We start from the raw sequence: 19,679 nt of genomic DNA, 5'->3' as shown, positions 1-19,679 counted from the left end.
GTGCTGGGATTAAAGGCCTGCGCCACCAGGCCCGTCTTTTACATGCAGTCTTAATGGCAGGATATATGCATAGATATTTTCTCATTCTATGGGTTAGGAAACTGAAAGATTAAAGAACTTGGTTGTGGTTTTATAGCTAGTTTTTGGTAGAGCCATGAGTTGGATCCAAATCTGACTGATTTCTAATAGCTAAGCCTTAATCTTTTTAGTGATTTTATTCACTAACAAATATGTAAAAGGTACCAGTTTGTGTAGTTTTATACATTTATGCCTAGTTCCCAACCAGTTCTTTGCTGAATAGAGATATATATTGCACAAGTGCCTCTTCCTTTATTTCTTTTCATTCAATAAAAAGTGGCCCCTTTTTTTAAAAAAAAAAGACTTATTTATTTAGAAATTATATGTAAGTACACTGTAGCTGTCTTCAGATACTCCAGAAGAGGGTGTCAGATCTTGTTACGGATGGTTATGAGCCACCATGTGGTTGCTGGGATTTGAACCCCAGACCTTCGGAAGAGCAGTCGGGTGCTCTTACTCAGTGAGCCATCTCACCAGCCCCAAAAGTGGCACTTTTAATTTTAGACCAAGTTTTCTACTAGATAAAAGGGCACAACAGATAAGAAGCTCTTCTTGCTCTGCACCTTTCCACCTTCATTTAAATAGTTCAGTTAGGAGAATAATACAGTTGTTTTGGTATTGTCAAGGAAAGAAATATTAAATGATAACTTTTATGCAGTGCTTGTAGTCTTCAAACGTCACTCTGTATTTCCATGTATAAGGGCAACTCCCTGGAGTCTCTTCAAGAAATGGCAAGTTCCTCTGTATTTCCAGAACCTGGGGCGATAGAGTAAGTGAAGCTTTTAATAGTTATATGAGTACCTCATTGAGAAAATTTCATTCCTGTCTTCCCGACAGAATTTTTAAAATGGAATTAAGTACCAATTCCTTAGCTTAATGTGCCTCTGGAAAATCTTACCAATTAAAATTGATTTTCTTTTTGCCTCTTGGAGCTTGATAATCACATTCTCATCACAGAAATTGTGTAAACTTCCTGAAGATATCACTAAGAGACTTAGCATGTCTGAGAACAAGACTAGGTTAAGACCATAGTTCCCTAGAAATTTAAAGATTTTTGAAAAAGTAAAAGGAGACTATCTAATCTCTCTCTCTCTCTCTCTCTCTCTGTGTGTGTGTGTGTGTGTGTGTGTGTGTGTGTGTGTGTGTGTGTGTGTGTGTGTTCAGTGCTTGATTTGGGCATGACAGAGAAGCATGCTACCACTGTTTATACTTCTAAATTTTGAGATGGTCTCAATAAATTGCACAGGAAAGCCTTGGCCCCACGATTGTCCTTCCTTGGCTTCCTGACTAACTGGGATTACAGGCCTGTATCACCAGACCCAGCTCAGTTATTTCTTTCATCCCTTATCCCACAAAAGAAACAAACATAGAAATGGGTATTGTTTTGGCATTGGCTTCCTGCTGGCTTTGTGCTTATGTGAATGTGTGCTTCTGCTGCTGTTGTACCTCTAACCAAAAAGAATTTTGATTTGCAGGTGAACTTACAAAGCACAGACTATCTGCTGTCAACGTTGTGGCTACATAGCCTTATGATTTCTATGTAGAAAAACAAAAACTGGATAGGAATATAATTTTCTTTTTCCTTACCAATGACCACAAACCAGTATCAACTCATACCTTAAAATTCTTTAACAGTAGACCCCTGACCTCACAAAGCAAGCGTTTGATGATTTCCAAATATTCAGTATTCTCTGGCAATGTAATTACTAAAAAGTTACATTGCTGTATGTTCCCTATGCCATTTTACATATAAAGTCTAGAGTAACTCATTGTGAATTATGGTTCTTATTTGAAAACAAAACAAAGCAAAATAAAAACTAATAAAAGGAAGAAAGTCAATATCACATAGATTTCTCTGTCATTGAAAATCAAATGGAAAAAAAAAACTGAAATTCTTTTCCTTTTATGAGGACAAAAGCTGTCAGTGGCAGAAAGGGGATTTTGTTGTCCTTCATGCAACATAAAATTGAGAAAGACTTCTTATATTCTCATGCTGTAAATCTAGACGTAGTTATGGCAACTAATTATGTTTACAAATATCAGAAAACATATGTGCCGGTTTTGTTATAATGTCCATTGTACAAACATTTCCCTCACAGTATTTATGATTAAATATTATGAAACATGGGGAACTATAACTAGAATTGTACAGTCTGAGGGGACATCACTGAAGAGTAAATGATATTTCATATTAAAACACAGACCAGCCCCCTTTGGGTCTCTCTGTGCCTATAGTAGAACATTTAAAGTGTATTTTAAGAGAAATCACAAGCTGCAAATTAAAAGTCCAATAGAAACCTAGGACTTTAATCCCAGCACTTGGGAGGCAGAGGCAAGGTAGATCTCTGAGTTTGTGGCCAGCCTGGTCTATATAGAGTTCTAGGCCAACAAGAGCTACATAGTGAAACCCTGTCTCAAAAGAAAACAGTGAAGTACAGTAAAAGAAGGCTGGGATACATATTGTCTCTAAAGAAATACATCTCAGCATTTTAAAGTTTTAGGTCATGGTAAGCAGCATTCATCTCTACACAGAGAGCTTGGGTGGAGCCCTTCTGTGATCTGGTGTCACACTCTGTTTTTTCTTTGTCTTACAACTCTTTCACCTTTTCTGTGGTCTGTTGTCAGTCAGTATTAAGCATTGTTTTGACAAAACCAGAAAAGGTATTGGGCAGACTCTTCCAGAAGAGCTTAGCATAGGTGTGGAGAATGAACAGGGCTCAGTCTGTTGGCAGTATGAAGTTACCTTTGTCTCAGACGCAATGTGCTCATTATCCCTGCAGAGATATGTTTACCACATAACTCTGATTCCTGTTTGTTATTCCTTTCTAATAATCCTCAAGCAAAAGATTGAAGGGTTAGTCTTTTATCTCAAATAATACATTTTCTCTGGTAGATAAAAAACACTTTAAAAATCATGGTTGTTTTGTTTTACTGAAGTAAATCACTTTCTTTGAGAGAACCTCCAACCCCACTAAATTTAAGTTATTTTAGAATAGACATGTTGAGAAATCCTCCTTCATCTTTGACCTGTTTTATTCTTGAAAAGTACAGGGTTTTGTTTTTTTTTTTAATTTGAACATTTTTTAAATGCCTGCTTCTTATTACTTCTTCCCTAACTTCCCTAAAATGAGATTGTAGAGTTCACACAGCTCCTTGTTTCTATAGATGATGAGCCATGAATGTTTACTAGACGTCTTCACAAAGTGAAGTATGTCGCGGCTAAGCTCGCTTCTTTTCCTCCCTCTTACACTGTCTTAGCTCAAGAGTTTTGTTTGCTATCTTATTCTTTAATACTGTGCTTAGAACTGTGTTTTGGTTAAAGATATTGAATTTCCCTTTTTAAAACAATTGTTTATCCTTTAATCCGAGCACTCGGAAGGCAGAGGCAGGTGGGTCTCTGTAAGTTCCAGACCAGCCTGGTCTGCACAGTGAGTTCCAGGGCAGCCAGAGTTACATAGTGAGACCTTGTCTCAAATTTAAAAGAAAAGAAAAAACTGTTTCAGTGTGTCCAGATGACTTGAGTTTTCTGTAGGTGCATGAGTATATGATGCAGTATGTCTTTAGAATTTAAATGTCTCTAATTTAATATAAATTTAATTTATAGCTCAGTCAATTGAACAAAGATTGATGAAAATGGATCACACTGCAATCCACCCACATCTACTTGATATGAAAATCGGTCAAGGCAAATATGAGCAAGGGTTCTTTCCAAAGTTGCAATCCGATGTCTTGGCAACAGGACCAGCCAATAACAAGTGAGCATGCATGTTACTTGTGATTAGTGGAATGAAAGAAGAGTGTGAGTGTTAAATATCTTATCTGTTTACATCTTTTTAAGACCATATTAATCTAAATTGAATTGACTTTTAATTCTGTTAGGTAAAAGACTCATAAAGACCAGATTTTTTTTTTATAGAACTATAAAAAGACACATTTGGTTTTATTTTTAATTTGTGTTTTGTTATTGTTGTTGCAACTGAACTGGAATTCAGTATATACTCTAAACCTTGCCTCAAACATATAACCTTCCTCAGCACCCTCTCTTTTTTCTTTTTCTTTTTTTTTAACCTTCAAAACCCCTCTTTTTTAAAAAATTTGATTTTTTTCACTCCATATTTTATTCCCCCTCCCTCCATCCTCTGACTGTTCCACATCCCATACCTCCTCCCCACCCCGCTGACTCCACGTGGATGTCCCCATCCCCCACCCCACCTTACTTCTTAACTCCCTAGGGCCTCCAGTCTCTTGAGGGTTAGGTGCATCATCTCTGAATGAACACAAACCTGGCAATCCTCTGTTGTATGAGTGTTGAGGGCCTCATATCAGCTGGTGTATGCTGCCTGTTTGGTGGTCCAGTGTTTGAGAGATCTCAGGGGTCCAGATTAATTGAGACTGCTGGTCCTCCTACAGGGTTGCCCTCCTCAGCTTCTTTCAGCCTTCCCTAATTCAACAACAGGGGTCAGATGCTTCTGTCCATTGGTTGGGTGCAAATATCTGCATCTGACTCTTTCAGCTGCTTGTTGGTTCTTTCTCAGAGGGCAGTCATGCTAGGTCCCTTTTTTGTGAGCACTCCATAGCCTCAGTAATAGTGTCAGGCCTTGGGACCTCTCCTTGAGCTGAATCCCACTTTGGGCCTATCGCTGGACCTTGTTTTCCTCAGGCTTCTCTCCATTTCCATCCCTGTAATTTTTTCAGACAGGAACAATTATGGGTCAGAGTTGTGACTGTGGGATGCGCCCCCTCCCTCGTTTGTTGCTCTGTCTTCCTGCTGGAGGTGGACTCTATAAGTTCCCTCCCTCTCCCTACTGACAGGCACGCTTTGAGTCCTGAGAGTCTCTCATCTCCCAGGTTTCTGGTGCATTCTAGTGGGTCCCCACAACCTCCTACCTCCCAAGGTTGCCTGCTTCCATTCTTTCTGCTGGCCCTAAGGGCTTCAGTCCTTTTCCCTCACCCAATACCAGATCAGATTCCCCTCTCCCCCTCTTCCCCCCCAACCACTTTCCCTCCCAGGTCCCTCCCTCCCCACTTGTGATTGCTTTCTTCTCTCTCCCAAGTGGGACCAAGGTGTCCTCACTTTGGCACTTCAGCTTGTTGACCTTTTTGAGTTCTGTCGACTGTATCTTGGGTATTCTGTACTTTTTAAAAAATTACTATTGGCTAATATCCACTTATTAGTGAGTGCATACCATGCATGTCCTTTTGGGTCTGAGTTACCTCACTCAGGATGATATTTTCTAGTTCCATCCATTTGCCTGCAAAACTCAGGATGTCCTTGTTCTTAATAGCTGAGTAGTATTCCATTGTGTGAATGAATCACATTTTCTATATCCATTCTTATAGATAAGGCTGGCTTTGAACTCACCTTTGTGAATCTGCTTGCCTTTGTATCCCAGCACTGGGATTAAAAGTGTGAGCCACTCCTTCCTGGTTCATTCTCTCTTTTACAATGATTGCTGAGCCTTTCAGTGACAGGGAGCTGAACACAACTCTCATAATGCCTCTGTTTCCAGAGTGCTGGGATTGCGGATGTGGGGTACCACACATGTTTTATATAGTGCTGGAGACGAAAGTGAAGGCTTTTGTTCATGCTGGATAAGAGTAATACCAACTAAACTACATCTCTAGATCTCACACTTTATTTTTCTTTCTTTTTTTTTTTTTTAAAGATTTATTTGTTATTATATGTAAGTACACTGTAGCTGTCATCAGTCACACCAGAAGAGGGCGTCAGATGGTTGTGAGCTACCATGTGGTTGCTGGGATTTGAACTCAGGATCTCTGGAAGAGCAGTCAGTGCTCTTAACCGCTGAGCTATCTCACCAGCCTTATTTTTCTTTTATTTATAAAATGTTCTAATTGTTTGAATCACTTGGATATAAATGAGTATACTGTTGTCCTGACACTTCTTGTTTCCCTATGATAGATAGCATTGTATTTTTTTTTTCATTCATTTGGTAAGTATTGGTGGTACCACTGTAAGACCCCAACCCTCAGTCAGTGGTACTTACTTCGAGATGCCCCTGAGTCACTGAGATGCAGATCGATGCAAAACCTTATTTTCCCAAGAGTCAGGGTCGACCTTCAATTAGTCTCTTAAGGTGAGTTACTAGAAAGCAACCCCGAATGGCTATTACAAGTAGCTTTTATACTTTTTAGGAGCATAGGTTGCATCAGCAAAGTTACAGTTCAAACTTATTGGCTAAGCATATTGACTTTTAAATCTATTGGCTAGTAAACATGACATGAATTTGAACTCTCCCTGGGACTTTCCAGAGGGTCAAGTGACTGTCAGTCAGTACATTCTGAGAACTCTTTACTCAAGAATGTTCCTATGGGTGGAGAATGGAACTTGGCTCCAGGCAGGAGGGGAAAGCTAGAAGGAGGTATGGGATTGGAAAACCCCTTAGGGTCCCTCATTCCCCCCTTTTTCTTGTACAAGCTCCAATCCTGGAGCTACGCTCAGGGGTCTTGGGTAACTAACTCATATTCTTCAGGTCCTGTCCTCAGGCTCTCATATTGTTGGTGCAGGACCATCAGCTGCACTGCTCCTATTCTCTCTTTTATGAAGGCTATAAGCTTGTTCAATATGCAGGGTCCAAAGGTCAACAATAGCAGGAGAACAATTGGGGGTCCTAACAAGGTGGATATGAGGGCGGTTAACCAAGGGGAGGAGTTAAACCAAGAACCAACCCTGACTCTATTCTCCTGCTCTCTTTCGCTTGGCTAGCCCTTCTCTCACCTTGGCCATTGAATCTTTAACTACCCCTGGAATGGTCTCCAGTATGTGCTTCTCAATGTTTCACACCCCCAAGTAGCACAGAAAAAATGGTTGGCCCCCTCTCCCACTGATAGGCCTACTGCTGGCTTATCCTATCTAGGGGGCACACACATATGGGGGTTCCTTGCAGGACACTCCTAAACTTCGGATGTCTGCACCCTAAGCCCCACCCTCCAAGGCCACTTCTGTGAAGCAGTTTAGATTTGCAAGTCCTCATCCCCCACATTCAGGCAATCCCCCCCCCCATGTCTCTAGGGTGGAAATATCCCAAGAGTCAAGGTCTGCCCTAATTTATAGAGATTAAAAACAAGGTCCAACTACCAGGTATAAGGTGGGTGTTCCTCTGTAGTGGACCAGGCTACATCCTCAGTGGCTGAGAATACTTACCAAGTCACTTTGGTAGGGTTGTGGGGGGGTGCTGAGGCTCAGCACAGGAAGGAAGATACACCATAGCCATCTCATGGTTTCTCTGACCTTGCAGAAGGGCGGGTGAGCTTGAGCTTGAGGGGGTTGCTCCAGTGTCTGGCTACTATCCCAGTTGGCATCAGGCACAGGTGCTGGTCTGATGTGAGTTACATGAACCCAGGAAGTTACTCCATCTACTTTAACAGCGGTAGGGTAATCAACAACAGCAGGAATGGCCCTTTCTACTTTGCTTCCAAGTTTTTAGCATGATGCTTCTTAACATATACCCAGTCTCCAACTTGGTACTCGTGTGGAATCTCTGGGGTACCTCCGTTATACAGGGCACTAAGTTGAGGCCACAATTCCTGGTGGCTGATCTGGTAAGCTTGCAGTCAAGCCATAAGATCCATGTCAGCCTGAAAAATCACTCTGGGGGGGTGGGGTGAGGGGTGTCAAGAGCTGGGGTCAAGGGAGTGGGGGTCCCATACAAGATCTCAAAAGGGGTCAGGTTAAAATGGTAGGGGGTGTTCCGGGCTCAGAACAAGGTCGGGAGCGAGCACCACCCAGTAAGCACTAGTCTCCAAGGACAATTTAGTTAAGGTCTCTTTTAGGGAGGGTTCTGTTCATTCTCTCAACCTGCCCTGAGTTCTGGGGACAGTACACACAATGGAGCTTCCAATTAGTCCCCAATATCTCTGCCAATCCCTGACTTACCTTAGAGACAAAAGCAGGACTGTTGTCCCATCCAATTATCTTGGGCACTCCGAACCTCGGGAAATTTTCCTCTAATATCTTCTTGGCTACCACAGTAGCTGTTTCCTGCTTGGCAGTGAAAACCTCAACCCATCCCAAGAAAGTATCCACAAATACTAGAAGGTAATTGTAACCATATTTTCCTGTCTTATCCTCTGTAAAATCGACCTCCCAATATACTCCAGGCCGTTCTTCCCTAGGTCTTTTGCCCTGTTTACTCTTGGCCGCATAAGCATTCACTTCTTGGCATACCTTACACTGTTCTACTGTTTCTCTGGCCCAAAACCTGAGGTCCATTATGTATGCTTTAGATCCCTTAACTGCTTGGACAAACTTTTTATCCCCTAAATGAGTCCATCCCTGCACTTGGCCTAGTAAATCTTTTGCTTGCTTTCTGGGGAGTATAGTTTTTCTTTCTTGTGTGCACCATTTCCCTTCCTTGTCTGGGTAGTAGTTGGTAGGGTGACTAGCAATCTGAGTTCTTTCTTCTTCAGTATGTGTAAAGGGAGGCCATTCCTTAGTCCAGTCCCATTTCCCAGCAGGTGTCTCTTGCAAGCCCATAACCAGGATAGGCTCCTGCATAGTCACTTCTTGACCCATTTGATCTGCCTGGTTATTGCCCTGGGCCACTGAGTCTCCTCCCTTCTGATGTCCTAGGCAATGAATAATACTCACAGCTGCCTGCTTCATCAGGGCATCTAAGAGATCCAAGAATTTTTTTTTTTATTTCTTTTCCTGTTTGATTTTTATTTCTTTTCCCTCTGCTGTGAGCAGTCCTCTTTCTTGGTAGATAGCTCTGTGGACTGTGGCAAAGGCATACCTGTTATCCATGTAGCTGTTCATTTTCTTGCCGGCCCCAAATTCCAAGGCTTTGGTGAGGGCAATTAACTCTGCTTTCTGCACCAACATGCTGGGTGATAGAGGTTCAGCCCAGATGACATTTGTGCCATCCATCATGGCAGCACCTGCTCATCTCTGACCACGAAGATGGAGAAAACTGTTCCTATCTGTAAACCAGGTAGCCTCAGCTACTGACAGGGGTCAGTAGGAGAAGTCTTTCCTCCACCCATGGGCTCTCCTTTTGGGCCAGTTAGTTAAGGCCTGTCGGGCAGGAAGTATATCTGGACTCCATCTTGGAGAATAAGTCTCACCCCAACAGAGGGTAAGGGCAATCTGGGATGACCATAAATGAAAGGGATACCCATCCCATCCCTAGGTCCACTGTTCTTCGGGTAATCCATGAATATGTTTTGGTGCCAGTGGCTCCTTAGACCCAAGACTGACCCATCAGCTTGGAGGAGGGCCGAGTGTTGGGCCCCAGTATCCACCAAGAATTGGGTGGGTTTCCCCTCCACTTTCAAGGTTGCCCTGGGCTTGGGAGGGGGTCTGAACCCCGTCTTCCCTAGTCACTGTCTTTCCCCAGAGCTAACACCTTCGACACCCTAACCCCAACCCTGATTTGGGAGCGCTTTTTCCAAGCCTAGGATTTCCCACCCCATGCCCACCCACGGCTTCTGTGTGTTGGGGTACTCTTGGGCCCAGTGGTGCCTTTCCTTGCAGTATGAGCACTGGTCCTTTTCAAGGGGTTTTCTGTCTCTCTTTGGTTGGGGTCTCTCTTTGCTTTCCCTAACTACTGTAGCCAAGATTCTCTGTAAATTCCTTTTCTTTCCTGAAATTAGATCTGAGGTTTTGAGTTTTTTTTCTTCTAGAAATAATTTGCCTGAAATGTAATGCTCAAGCTTAGTGAAACTGGGTAACTTTAAGATTGTACATATAGTTAAAAGTAAAAGAACCTGTCTATAAAATTAAATGTTATCTGAAATTATAACTTTAAACATATTTTGAAAAGAATTGATTGAAAGGTAGGTATGGTGGAGCAAGAGACAGGAGACAGGAGGATCATGATTTCAAGTCCAGACTAAACTAGGCAGCAAGACTGTTGTTGTCCAAAGGAAAAAACAAGTGAACTGGAAAAAAATAACTGTTACCAGACTTTTGTGCAGAATGGTTCATTCTTTCTAAGAAAATAAATTGCATGTTTTTTAATTTGGCTGTTTTTTAAAGTCTGCATTATCTTGGGTGTATTTACTTTCTAGTCGCTGGGTGAGTCGAAGTGCCACAGCGCAGCGCAGGAAAGAGCGCCTTCGCCAGAGCTCTGAACACATTGGGCTGGATAGTGACTTACGGGAGGTATGTGCTCTGGCTGCCTGGGACACCACGATGCAGAGGTCACAGAACTCACCAGAGGTGTCATTATACATGATCTTTCAAATTCTTTTAAAATCAGTTCATCTATATTATAAAATACTATTTTTGTACTGAAGTGTAGCAGAAAACACTTTTCCAGCTTTATCCTTTTATTCATCTCTGTGTTAAATCATACAGAAGCTTTGTTTAGGGTAAATTTTTGGTCATTAGGTCTCCTGAAGAAAGAAATATTGAGCTACACCTATATCTAACTTTCACAAATATAATTTAGTCTGGGTAAGTAAAGATACATTAACATATTCTTTGTCCTTGGTTTGCTGACCCCATTTTTTAGATATATTAGAGCTGTTCTTAGATTAAATATGCTCTATTTGTATTCATTGAAAATAAAATTCAAATTATGTTTAAATATTTTATTTCTTGTAATGAAAAGAAAGTGCACTCAGAAATTTTGTTAACTGTTTTATGAGTTCAGATATATAGAAATACAAGAGAAAGCATCATTCCAAACCTCACTTTGTGTACTTGTGTTCATACATGTGTGATTTAAGCATTTTCTTAAGAGCTGAAGCCTTTCCTGTTCATTGCCTCTCCTTTGCTGCCCTGCCCCTTGTCATTATACCATGTGCATGCAGGTTTTGCTTCTCTCTCTATCTTTGCTTTCTTTTTTTTCTTTTCTTTTCCCTTTTCTACTTTTCTGTCATTGAAACATCGCCATCATTTTAGCCTTCCGGGGAACTTTTGGTCTGTCAGAACTCCATGGCATTCTGGGAGTGGGATCAGGGCCCAACTCCTCCTGCACGGCTTCCTAAAAAGTCCTTCTCTGAATGCTGCCTGGTATGTCCTTTGCCTTGAAAGTGTGTCACAAGATTGCTTGAGTGGCCCACACATAAGAGTGCGTGTGGCATGATTGATCTCTGCTTCTTCTAGCCTGTTTGTACCTGTTTTTGCTGGAATGTGTCCACACAAGTAATTCTATAATATTAACAGTAAAACTGACATTCAACTCCTGAGTCTTTGGGGATGTATATATATATATATATATATTTGTGTATATGTATATTTATATATGTGTATATTTACGTGTATATATATATCCTTGGTAACTAATTGCTTTTCTTAAGTTGGGGAAGAATGTATTATAATTCTTTCTTATTTTAAGCATTTTTTTCACAAGTGCAGAAGTGGCTGGATACCAGCTTTTCTTTTGTTTGTCTCTGTAACGTTTTAATTTAATCTCCTGATCTACATTTTGTGGTTCAGAAAACTCACTCATTGTCATAGAGTATTAGTGCTAAGAGGAACCTTTGAGGTCTTCTTGCCTAACTTGACATAATTTAGCTGTCAAGTAAGAAATTTGCCCCCAGTTAAATGGACCTACAAAGACAAGGCTGAGCCTGTAGCACAGGACTCCTAGAGTCCAGGCTCAAGTCTCTTCCCATTAATCATGCTTACCGGTCTGCTTTAACCACTGCTCACCTGAGGATACAATTACTCTAAGATGCTGGCTTACAACTTTTTCCTCGTTGTATTGGTCCTTTATATTTACAGTAGTCTGTTCTTTAAAGAGCACTTAGTCCAGTGTTTATTGAACAAGATTGCAATTTCATGTATATTTCCTAATGGCTTATTGCTTCATCTTTGGTTGGTTGGTTTTTCTGGGTTGTTGTTGTCATTGTTTTTTTTTTTTTTTTTTTTAAAGATTTATTTATTTATTATATGTAAGTACACTGTAGCTGTCTTCAGACCCTCCAGAGAGGGCGTCAGATCTTGTTACAGATGGTTGTGAGCCACCATGTGGTTGCTGGGATTTGAACTCTGGACCTTCGGAAGAGCAGTCGGGTGGTCTTACCCACTGAGCCATCTCACCAGCCCCTGTTGTCATTGTTTTAAGTGTTAAGACAGAATATCAATCATAATACTGACTGACCTCAAACTCACAGGATCTGTATGCCTTTGCTTCTCATGATCTGAGGTTAAAGGTGTATACCACCTCACCCAGCTGTTTTGGGTGGTGTGTGTGTGTGTGTGTGTGTGTGTGTGTGTATGGCACATGAGTGCCCTCAGAGACCAGAAGAGAGCTTGAAATCTCTTATAACTGTAGTTACAGGTATTGTGAACTGTCCAAAGTGGGTGCTGGGAAATAACTGAAGTCCTCTGTAAAATCAGTGTACACTCAGCACCACTGAGCGAGCCATCTCACCAACCCCACCACACCTGATTTTTATTTGGTCCTGGGGCTCAAATCAAGGTTTTGTACATGCTAGCCAAGCACTCAGATTGAGCTACACTCCCAGTGGGAAAACTCTTTAAACATTAAAATTTTATTTTTACCAATCTTTCTATCTAGCTTTTGATCCTGTCCCCAAATGAAATATAATTCTCATATAGAGATGCTGCCTTGTAGCTCAGATTGATTTTTTTTTCTGAAACTGATTTTATTTCCTACATTTACTTACTTGAAAATTTACTTTCAGTATGTATCTATGCCCACTGCTGTATTTAAATGCCCTATTGATAATTTCTCAATCTCAATTCCACACACACACGCTTTTTTTCCTTTGAATAAAGTTTAAAACAGGTAAGTACACATAGGTGCTGAAGAAACTGCTACTTGGAGAATTCATTTGCTTTTTCAGTGATTCTTTAAATTATTAGACTGGGAAAAGCTATGTTATTTTGTTAATATTGCCTTTTGTCATAAATATTGAGAGAAGCAGATCACTTAATCAGTAAGATTTTCAGCAGCTTTAACAGGTTAATTTTCCTCTAAAAGGGAGACAAATTCTTATACAAACAATGTGAAGTGTTTTACACATCATTCTCTATGGTATCAGATTCTCCCCTTCTTTTTTTTTTTTTTTTAATAAATGTTTGGTTTCTTTTTTAAACATTTTTAAAGGTTTTTTATTTATAGTATGTAAGTACACTATAGCTGTCTTCAGGCACACCGGAAGAGGGTGTCAGATCTCATTACAGATGGCTCTGAGCCACCATGTGGTTGCTGGGATTTTAACTTAGGACCTTCTGAAGAACAGTGCTCTTAACCACTGAGCCATCTCACCAGCCTAGATTCTCCCCTTAAGATAATAAGGGTGGATTTACATCTGTGCCTGTGGCTGTATCAGTTAGCTGGCTTGCAATCTCTCTCCCTCAACAAAATACTAGTTTTACTAGACGATTTAGAGCAGTTCTTCTTAACTATGTACTCTTAAGACACTTGGTTCTTTTGGAGATTATGCCTTGTCATCTTGATACAAAAGTCTAGATGAGGTTTTTCAGGTAGCATACAGACACAGAGGACATAGTTCTCCACTAACAAGGGAGGTAGTATTCTGTTTGTTTGCTTGCTTGTTTACTATTATGGTTTTGAGATGTGGTCTTGAGTATCCCAGCATAGACTCAAACTTGCCATGTAAACAAAGATGACCTTGAACTGCTGATCCTTGTGCATTCACCTTCCAAGCACTCAACCCATGGGTATGCACCACCAAACATGGTTTACGAGGTGCTCAGGATTGATCCCGAGACCTGTGCATAAGAAAACTCTACCAACTGAGCTATACCCTTTTTCTTGTTTTTTAGCTTTTATGGAAATTCACTAAACAAAGTTCAAGAACCTTGGAAATTTGTGTATGTTTGTGTGTGAGTGTGTGTGTGTGTGTGTGTGTGTGTGTGTGTGTGTGTGTGTGTCCACAAAGTCAACAGAGGACTCTGGACATAATACTAGGGATTATAGAACAAAGCAAGGGAAGGTTTTATGGAAACATCTTAAGAGTCCTCCCATTCACCTGTCCCAGCCCCTGTGTTAGAAGCACATGATACTTTTCAGCCATTTCTGTGAGCTAGATAGCATGCACCATACAATGAGATGCATCATCATTAGACATTAGCAGATATGATTGAAATCATAAAAATTAGCTCTAACACAATTCTGGTACTATCGAAAGTTAATGAGAGCTAAGGGTTTGGCTGGAGAGCAATGCCCTTGATGACTGAGGAATTTAAAGTCTCTATCACGTGGAGTGGAACAGAAAAAGCCAGTAACCTGAGAACCACTCCATTTCTGTGAATATCAGACTAAACTAGACTAGACTAGACTAGACTAGACACCTAAATCTTTTACTCTTACTTTGATCCTAACTAATCATAATTCTGGTATTCCCATTAAAAAGACTAAACTCAATGAAACTCCTGGTTTTGAGTGCATTTCAACTTAATAAAGTTTCTGTCACTCTCCTTTCACAAGAGCTAACTGGTTTCAGGAGGAGTACAAACGTCCTCTGCTGTCTGTCAAGAGCACTACAATCTTAGTTGCTGTTATACACATATACTTACTGCTTTCTTTTACATCTTGCTTGTTATATTTGTATGTATAAGTTATAAGTAGAAAAGAATATGTGATGTTAACACATTAAAATATTTCTGATTTTTAGAAATATATGCAAGAGGCACGAAGTTTAGGAAAAAACCTGAGGCAACCAAAACTGTCAGATCTCTCACCTGCTGTGATTGCACAAACCAACTGGAAATTTGTAGAAGGCTTATTAAAAGAATGCAGAATGAAGGTATGTATACTGCTGCCAGACAGTGTACATTCATATTTATACTGAGTGTGGATCTAAGATGGGATGAGCCAACCCCATTTGTGCCTATAACTTCTCTAAAAAGAAAGATCATTTTTTTTATTTTTGTATGTGTATGGGTGTTTTACCTGTATGTATGTGTGTACTACATGTGGGCAATACCCATAAAGGCCAAAAGAGGGCATCATATCCTCTAGGACTGGAGTAACAGATGCTTGTGAGCTACTATGTGATACTGGGAATCAAATCCAGGTCCTCTGCAAAGACAGCCAGTGCTCCTAACCACTGAGCCACCTCTCCAAGCCCTCCCCCCAAAAAACCTTTTTTTGTGGCATAGATTTAGTATACTCCTCACTGAAGTCGTTAACCTTCATGAAGTTTCCATGCCCATAGCATCAGTGACATGAGAGCCTTGGGGTGTGTGTGTGTGTGTGTGTGTGTGTGTGTGTGTACATGGAAATCAGAGGTCAACAGTGGAATCAGTCTGTACCTCATTTTGAGGCAGCCTCTTTCTTGTTTTTTGCCACTGCTTTAGCTGTTTCAAAATAGCAGGCCATGAGCTTCATCCCAAATTTTACATAGGAGAACCGAGATTGCAGGTGTGTGCCAGCTTTTACATGGGTCCCCAGGATCTGAACTCAGGTGGTCAGGCATGTGTAACAAGCACTTCTACTCTCAAACCTTCTCTCTAGCCCTTAGCTACTGTCTTTCTCTTCAGCATGATGTTAAGCATAAGTTATATGAAGAATGTTACTCTTATATGAAAAACAACATGTGTTTATGCCTATGTATATACCCATATAAAGCCTTACTTGTGCTCATACATGTGGTATGTGCTTAAAGGATAAGATCTTAACTATGTTATATGTCAGTGGATATTACATATAATTCTCTCACAAAACTGCATTTATACGGGGTAGCTTGTGATCATATTTTCAATATCAGGATATTCTAGTAAATTAGACAAAACCCCACCTAGAGGAACTATATGCTTTCTCACTTTATGTGTGAGACAAGCTTAGGTTGAAAACCATCTACCTGAAACTTCGGTTTTTAGTATGTGAGCAAAAAAGGAGAGGAAGGGGGAGGCAGTGGTCTTAGTTCACATACAAACTAAGAAGTTCTCAAAAAAGAAAAACAGGGCTGGAGAGATGGCTCAGCGGTTAAGAGCACTGACTGCTCTTCCGAAGGTACTGAGTTCAAATCCCAGCAACCGTATGGTGGCTCACAACCATCTGTAATAAGATCTGATTCCCTCTTATGGAGTGTCTGAAGGCAGCTACAGTGTACTTACATATAATAAATAAATAAATCTTTAAAAAAAAAAAAAAAAGAAGAACAAAGGAAGGAGGGAGGGAGAAAGGGAGGGAGGGAGGGAGGGAAAGAGTGTAGAACCACTCACTTCTGTTGTAGTTTTGGCTTAAGTATCGATAGTTTTAATTTGTCAAATGTTAGAGTCAGCAAAGGGCAAGCTATGGTGACAGAATGAAGTTCTGGTGTCAGATAGTACATTTTCTAATTTCAAGGCAATTTGAGAAGTTCAAGATACCTATACTGTTACAGAAGTTAATAAATGATATGTGGTTTTTCAACATGAGAGTGCCTTACAAATATTATTTTATTGTTTCATTAGTGCCCTTCCATTTCTCTGACATAATAGTAAACTATAGAATAGTGAAATATAAAATTACTCCAGCCAGCTGACCACCAGATTAAGATATTATGACTAGAAAATTAGAATTGCAGTGTGCTGGGCGTGGTGGCGCACGCCTTTAATCCCAGCACCTGGGAGGCAGAGGCAGGCGGATCTCTGGTCTACAAAGTGAGTTCCAGGACAGCCAGGGCTACACAGAGAAACCCTGTCTCGTAAAAAAACAAACAAACAAACAAACAAAAAAAAAACAGAAAAAAAATTGCAATGAAGGGAAGCTAGATCTTGGTTTTGAGTTTCAGTGCTGCAGCAATTTATAAGCACACATAATGTTTTTAGACAAAACGCATGCTGGTAGAGAAGATGGGACATGAAGCAGTGGAACTGGGCCATGGAGAAGCAAACATTACTGGCTTGGAAGAAAACACCTTGATCGCCAGCCTGTGTGACCTACTGGAGAGGATATGGAGCCACGGCTTACTGGTCAAGCAGGTAACTGACTCTAGAGGTGCTGCTGATATTGCCACTTTTAAGGGTCTTATTCATGTCAAGAAGCTGTTCAAGGAATAACACACCTTTAATCCCAGCACTGAGGAAGCAGAAGCAGGTAGATCTCTGTGAGTTTGAGGCTAACCTGGTCTACATAGTGAGACCCTGTCCTAGAAAAGGAAAGAAGCCCAAGCAGTGGTGGTACATGTTCTTAATCTGGGAGGCAGCAGCGGGTGGATCTCTGAGTTTGAGGTTAGCCTGGTCTACCAGGACAAAAAAAAAAGAAGGAAGGAGACAAGGATGAGACTGACAAGATTGCTCAGCAAGTAATGGTGCTTGCCACCTGACAGTCTGAGTTTGATGTCTGTAACCCACATGGTAGAAGGAGAAAAGTAACTCCTGAAACTCCTGAAAGCTTTCTTCTAATATCAACACATGAGTGAGAAATGTGACAAGAAAAAGATCCCACACCAGGCGTGGTGGCGCACGCCTTTAATCCCAGCACTCGGGAGGCAGAGGCAGGCGATTTCTGAGTTCGAGGTCAGCCTGGTCTACAAAGTGAGTTCCAGGACAGCCAAGGCTATACAGAGAAACCTTATCTCGAAAAAAAAAAAAAAAAAAAAAAAAAAAGATGATTAGATACATATCATAGGCCATTCAGTTCCAGCAACAGAAACATAGTCTAGGCCAGACACAGTGGTGTGAACATTTAATCTCAGCACTTGGGAGGCAGAGACAGTTAGGGGTAGGCTGTTCTACAAAGTAAGTTCCAGGACAGCTAAGCCTATACAGTGAGACTCTGTTTCAAAACAAAAGAGAAGGGAGGGGGAGAGGGAAGGAGGGAGGGAGGGAGGAAGGGAAGAAAAAGAAAGAAAATCTGTGATCAGGAGGACCTTTCCTAACAAACAGAAAAGCATAAAATTGTTCACATGTTACATAGTTCTTTTTTGCATTCCTGGATGCCTAGTATTACGGTGTGTGTTCAATAAACTATTCTCGTTTAACTGAGATCAGTATTTGGTTTGAGTGGCAATCACTGAGAACACCAGCAGTTACAAAAAGTGTATCTTCTATTGATTACAGTAAATGTCTACTTTTGTCCAGGTTAAAAAATGTGCTAACCAAGCCAAGTGTGTGGTGTCTTTAGTCCACCGTTGTCAGGTATTCAGATAAGACTGCTCGGACATGGTTTAAACCAACAGAAAGTCTTTGTTAGCCAGCTGGTGACTACAGCGAGTGATCAGGATCCTAGTGTAGGCCCGAGCCTTTCTCAGTGAACGGAGGAAGGTGAGACAGGGTTTCTCTGTGTGGCCCTGGCTGCCCTGGAACTCACTTTGTAGAACAGGCTGGCTTTGAACTCAGATCCACCTACCTCTACCTCCAGAGTGATGGGAGTAAAGGTGTGCATTATCCCTGCCTGGCTTCAGGGCAGGCTGTTAAGTACAAAAACCATGTCCTGGGTTGACATTACTTCAGTTAACAAGAGCAGTTAGACAAAAGCAGAACTACAGAAACCAAAATGCAGTATTAGTTCATTCAAAGACTTTGATGGATTAGGTCTTTGTTTTAGTTTTGGCAGGCCAAAACAAAACTAACCCTGAGTTTTATAGCCTGAACGGTACTTTTCATCATAGAGTCAGTTGTGCTAAGTTCTGAGGCCTACTAAGGTCTGGGGCCTATTACATTACATTTCCCCCTGGTTTTAGTGAGTGAGTCAAATCATGGACTCATTCTGTTTTAGTTTAAGGTGCAGATCCCCACTGTTAATCCACTTAGAATTAGAATGAAAGGCCCAGCCAGTGCTGATTGCAAAGTAGTTAGCCAGGGGGACCAAGAAAAAAGAGACTGGTACCAATTATATTCCTAACCATTGAAAGACTTTCTCTGACTACCTTTCTTCCAAAGCTGTACATAGTTTTCTTTATCTCATGAGAAGTCTAAGCATCTCTAATTTTGTAGAACCATTTCTACAAGGTACTCTAACTCTTGTTTTCCTTCAGAAACATAAACTTTTAGTACCTCTACATCCTGATTAACCTGTCTACTTAGTTGGAAGGCATAAGAAGAGGCACATTTTCCAGGCAGAAGTGGCGCCTACCTTTAACCCCAGCACTTGGGAGGCGGAGTCAGGCAGCTCTCTTTAAGTCCAAAACTAGCCAGTCTACCGAGTGAGTTCCAGGACAGCCAAAACAACATAAAGAAAACAAAAAAACAAAGAAGGAAAAGGAGAAGAGGAAGAGGAAGAGGAAAAGGAAGAAGAAAGTAGAAAGAAGAAGAAAGAGTCCCATTAGTCAAACCATTAGTACATGCCCCTGCCCTAGTTATCCATATGAATTAACCCATAAGGCAGAATAGCAGGGAAAGTACATAGGTTAATTTAAAAGTTTGGGTATTAGACAAGTTTTAGCCCCTTATAAGTCCTCTCACATTAATTTGGACTGTCTTCAGTCACAGTGAGTTTTGTCAGTCAGTTAACTGACAGTCTGGTTAGTTCCTATCCCCATGCAGTATAGGGGCTGGGTGTCTAAGCATAACCAGCAATCCTGGTTGATACACTAGCCCCAGAGACCCTTCCTGTGGAATAGAGTCTGTTTCCTCAGATTTTTCCTGTTTTCCAAAGGGTAGAATCTTTTAAAAGGAATTTTTCAGGAAGTCTCAGTTTTTTTTTTGTTTTGTTTTTTTTGTTTTTTGTTTTTTTTTTTTTTTTTTTTTGAGACAGGGTTTCTCTGTG

General features: G+C 40.9%; 1 protein-coding gene across 3 annotated transcripts in view; it reads left to right on the top strand.

The window, feature by feature from the left end:
* Positions 1–19,679, top strand: part of Dennd5b (DENN domain containing 5B) — a 130,380-nt gene that overhangs the window by 71,024 nt on the left and 39,677 nt on the right. For all 3 annotated transcript variants that reach the window (XM_021189932.2, XM_029534837.1, XM_029534838.1), the window contains 4 exons: positions 3,683–3,833; positions 10,111–10,204; positions 14,659–14,790; positions 16,799–16,951. In XM_021189932.2, the coding sequence (XP_021045591.1) occupies positions 3,683–3,833; positions 10,111–10,204; positions 14,659–14,790; positions 16,799–16,951 (530 nt within the window). The remainder of the gene's footprint in view (positions 1–3,682; positions 3,834–10,110; positions 10,205–14,658; positions 14,791–16,798; positions 16,952–19,679) is intronic.

The sequence above is a fragment of the Mus pahari genome, chromosome 2 (genome assembly GCF_900095145.1).
Source record: "Mus pahari chromosome 2, PAHARI_EIJ_v1.1, whole genome shotgun sequence".
NCBI lineage: Eukaryota > Metazoa > Chordata > Mammalia > Rodentia > Muridae > Mus > Mus pahari.
This window is presented reverse-complemented; position numbering and strand designations above follow the sequence as displayed.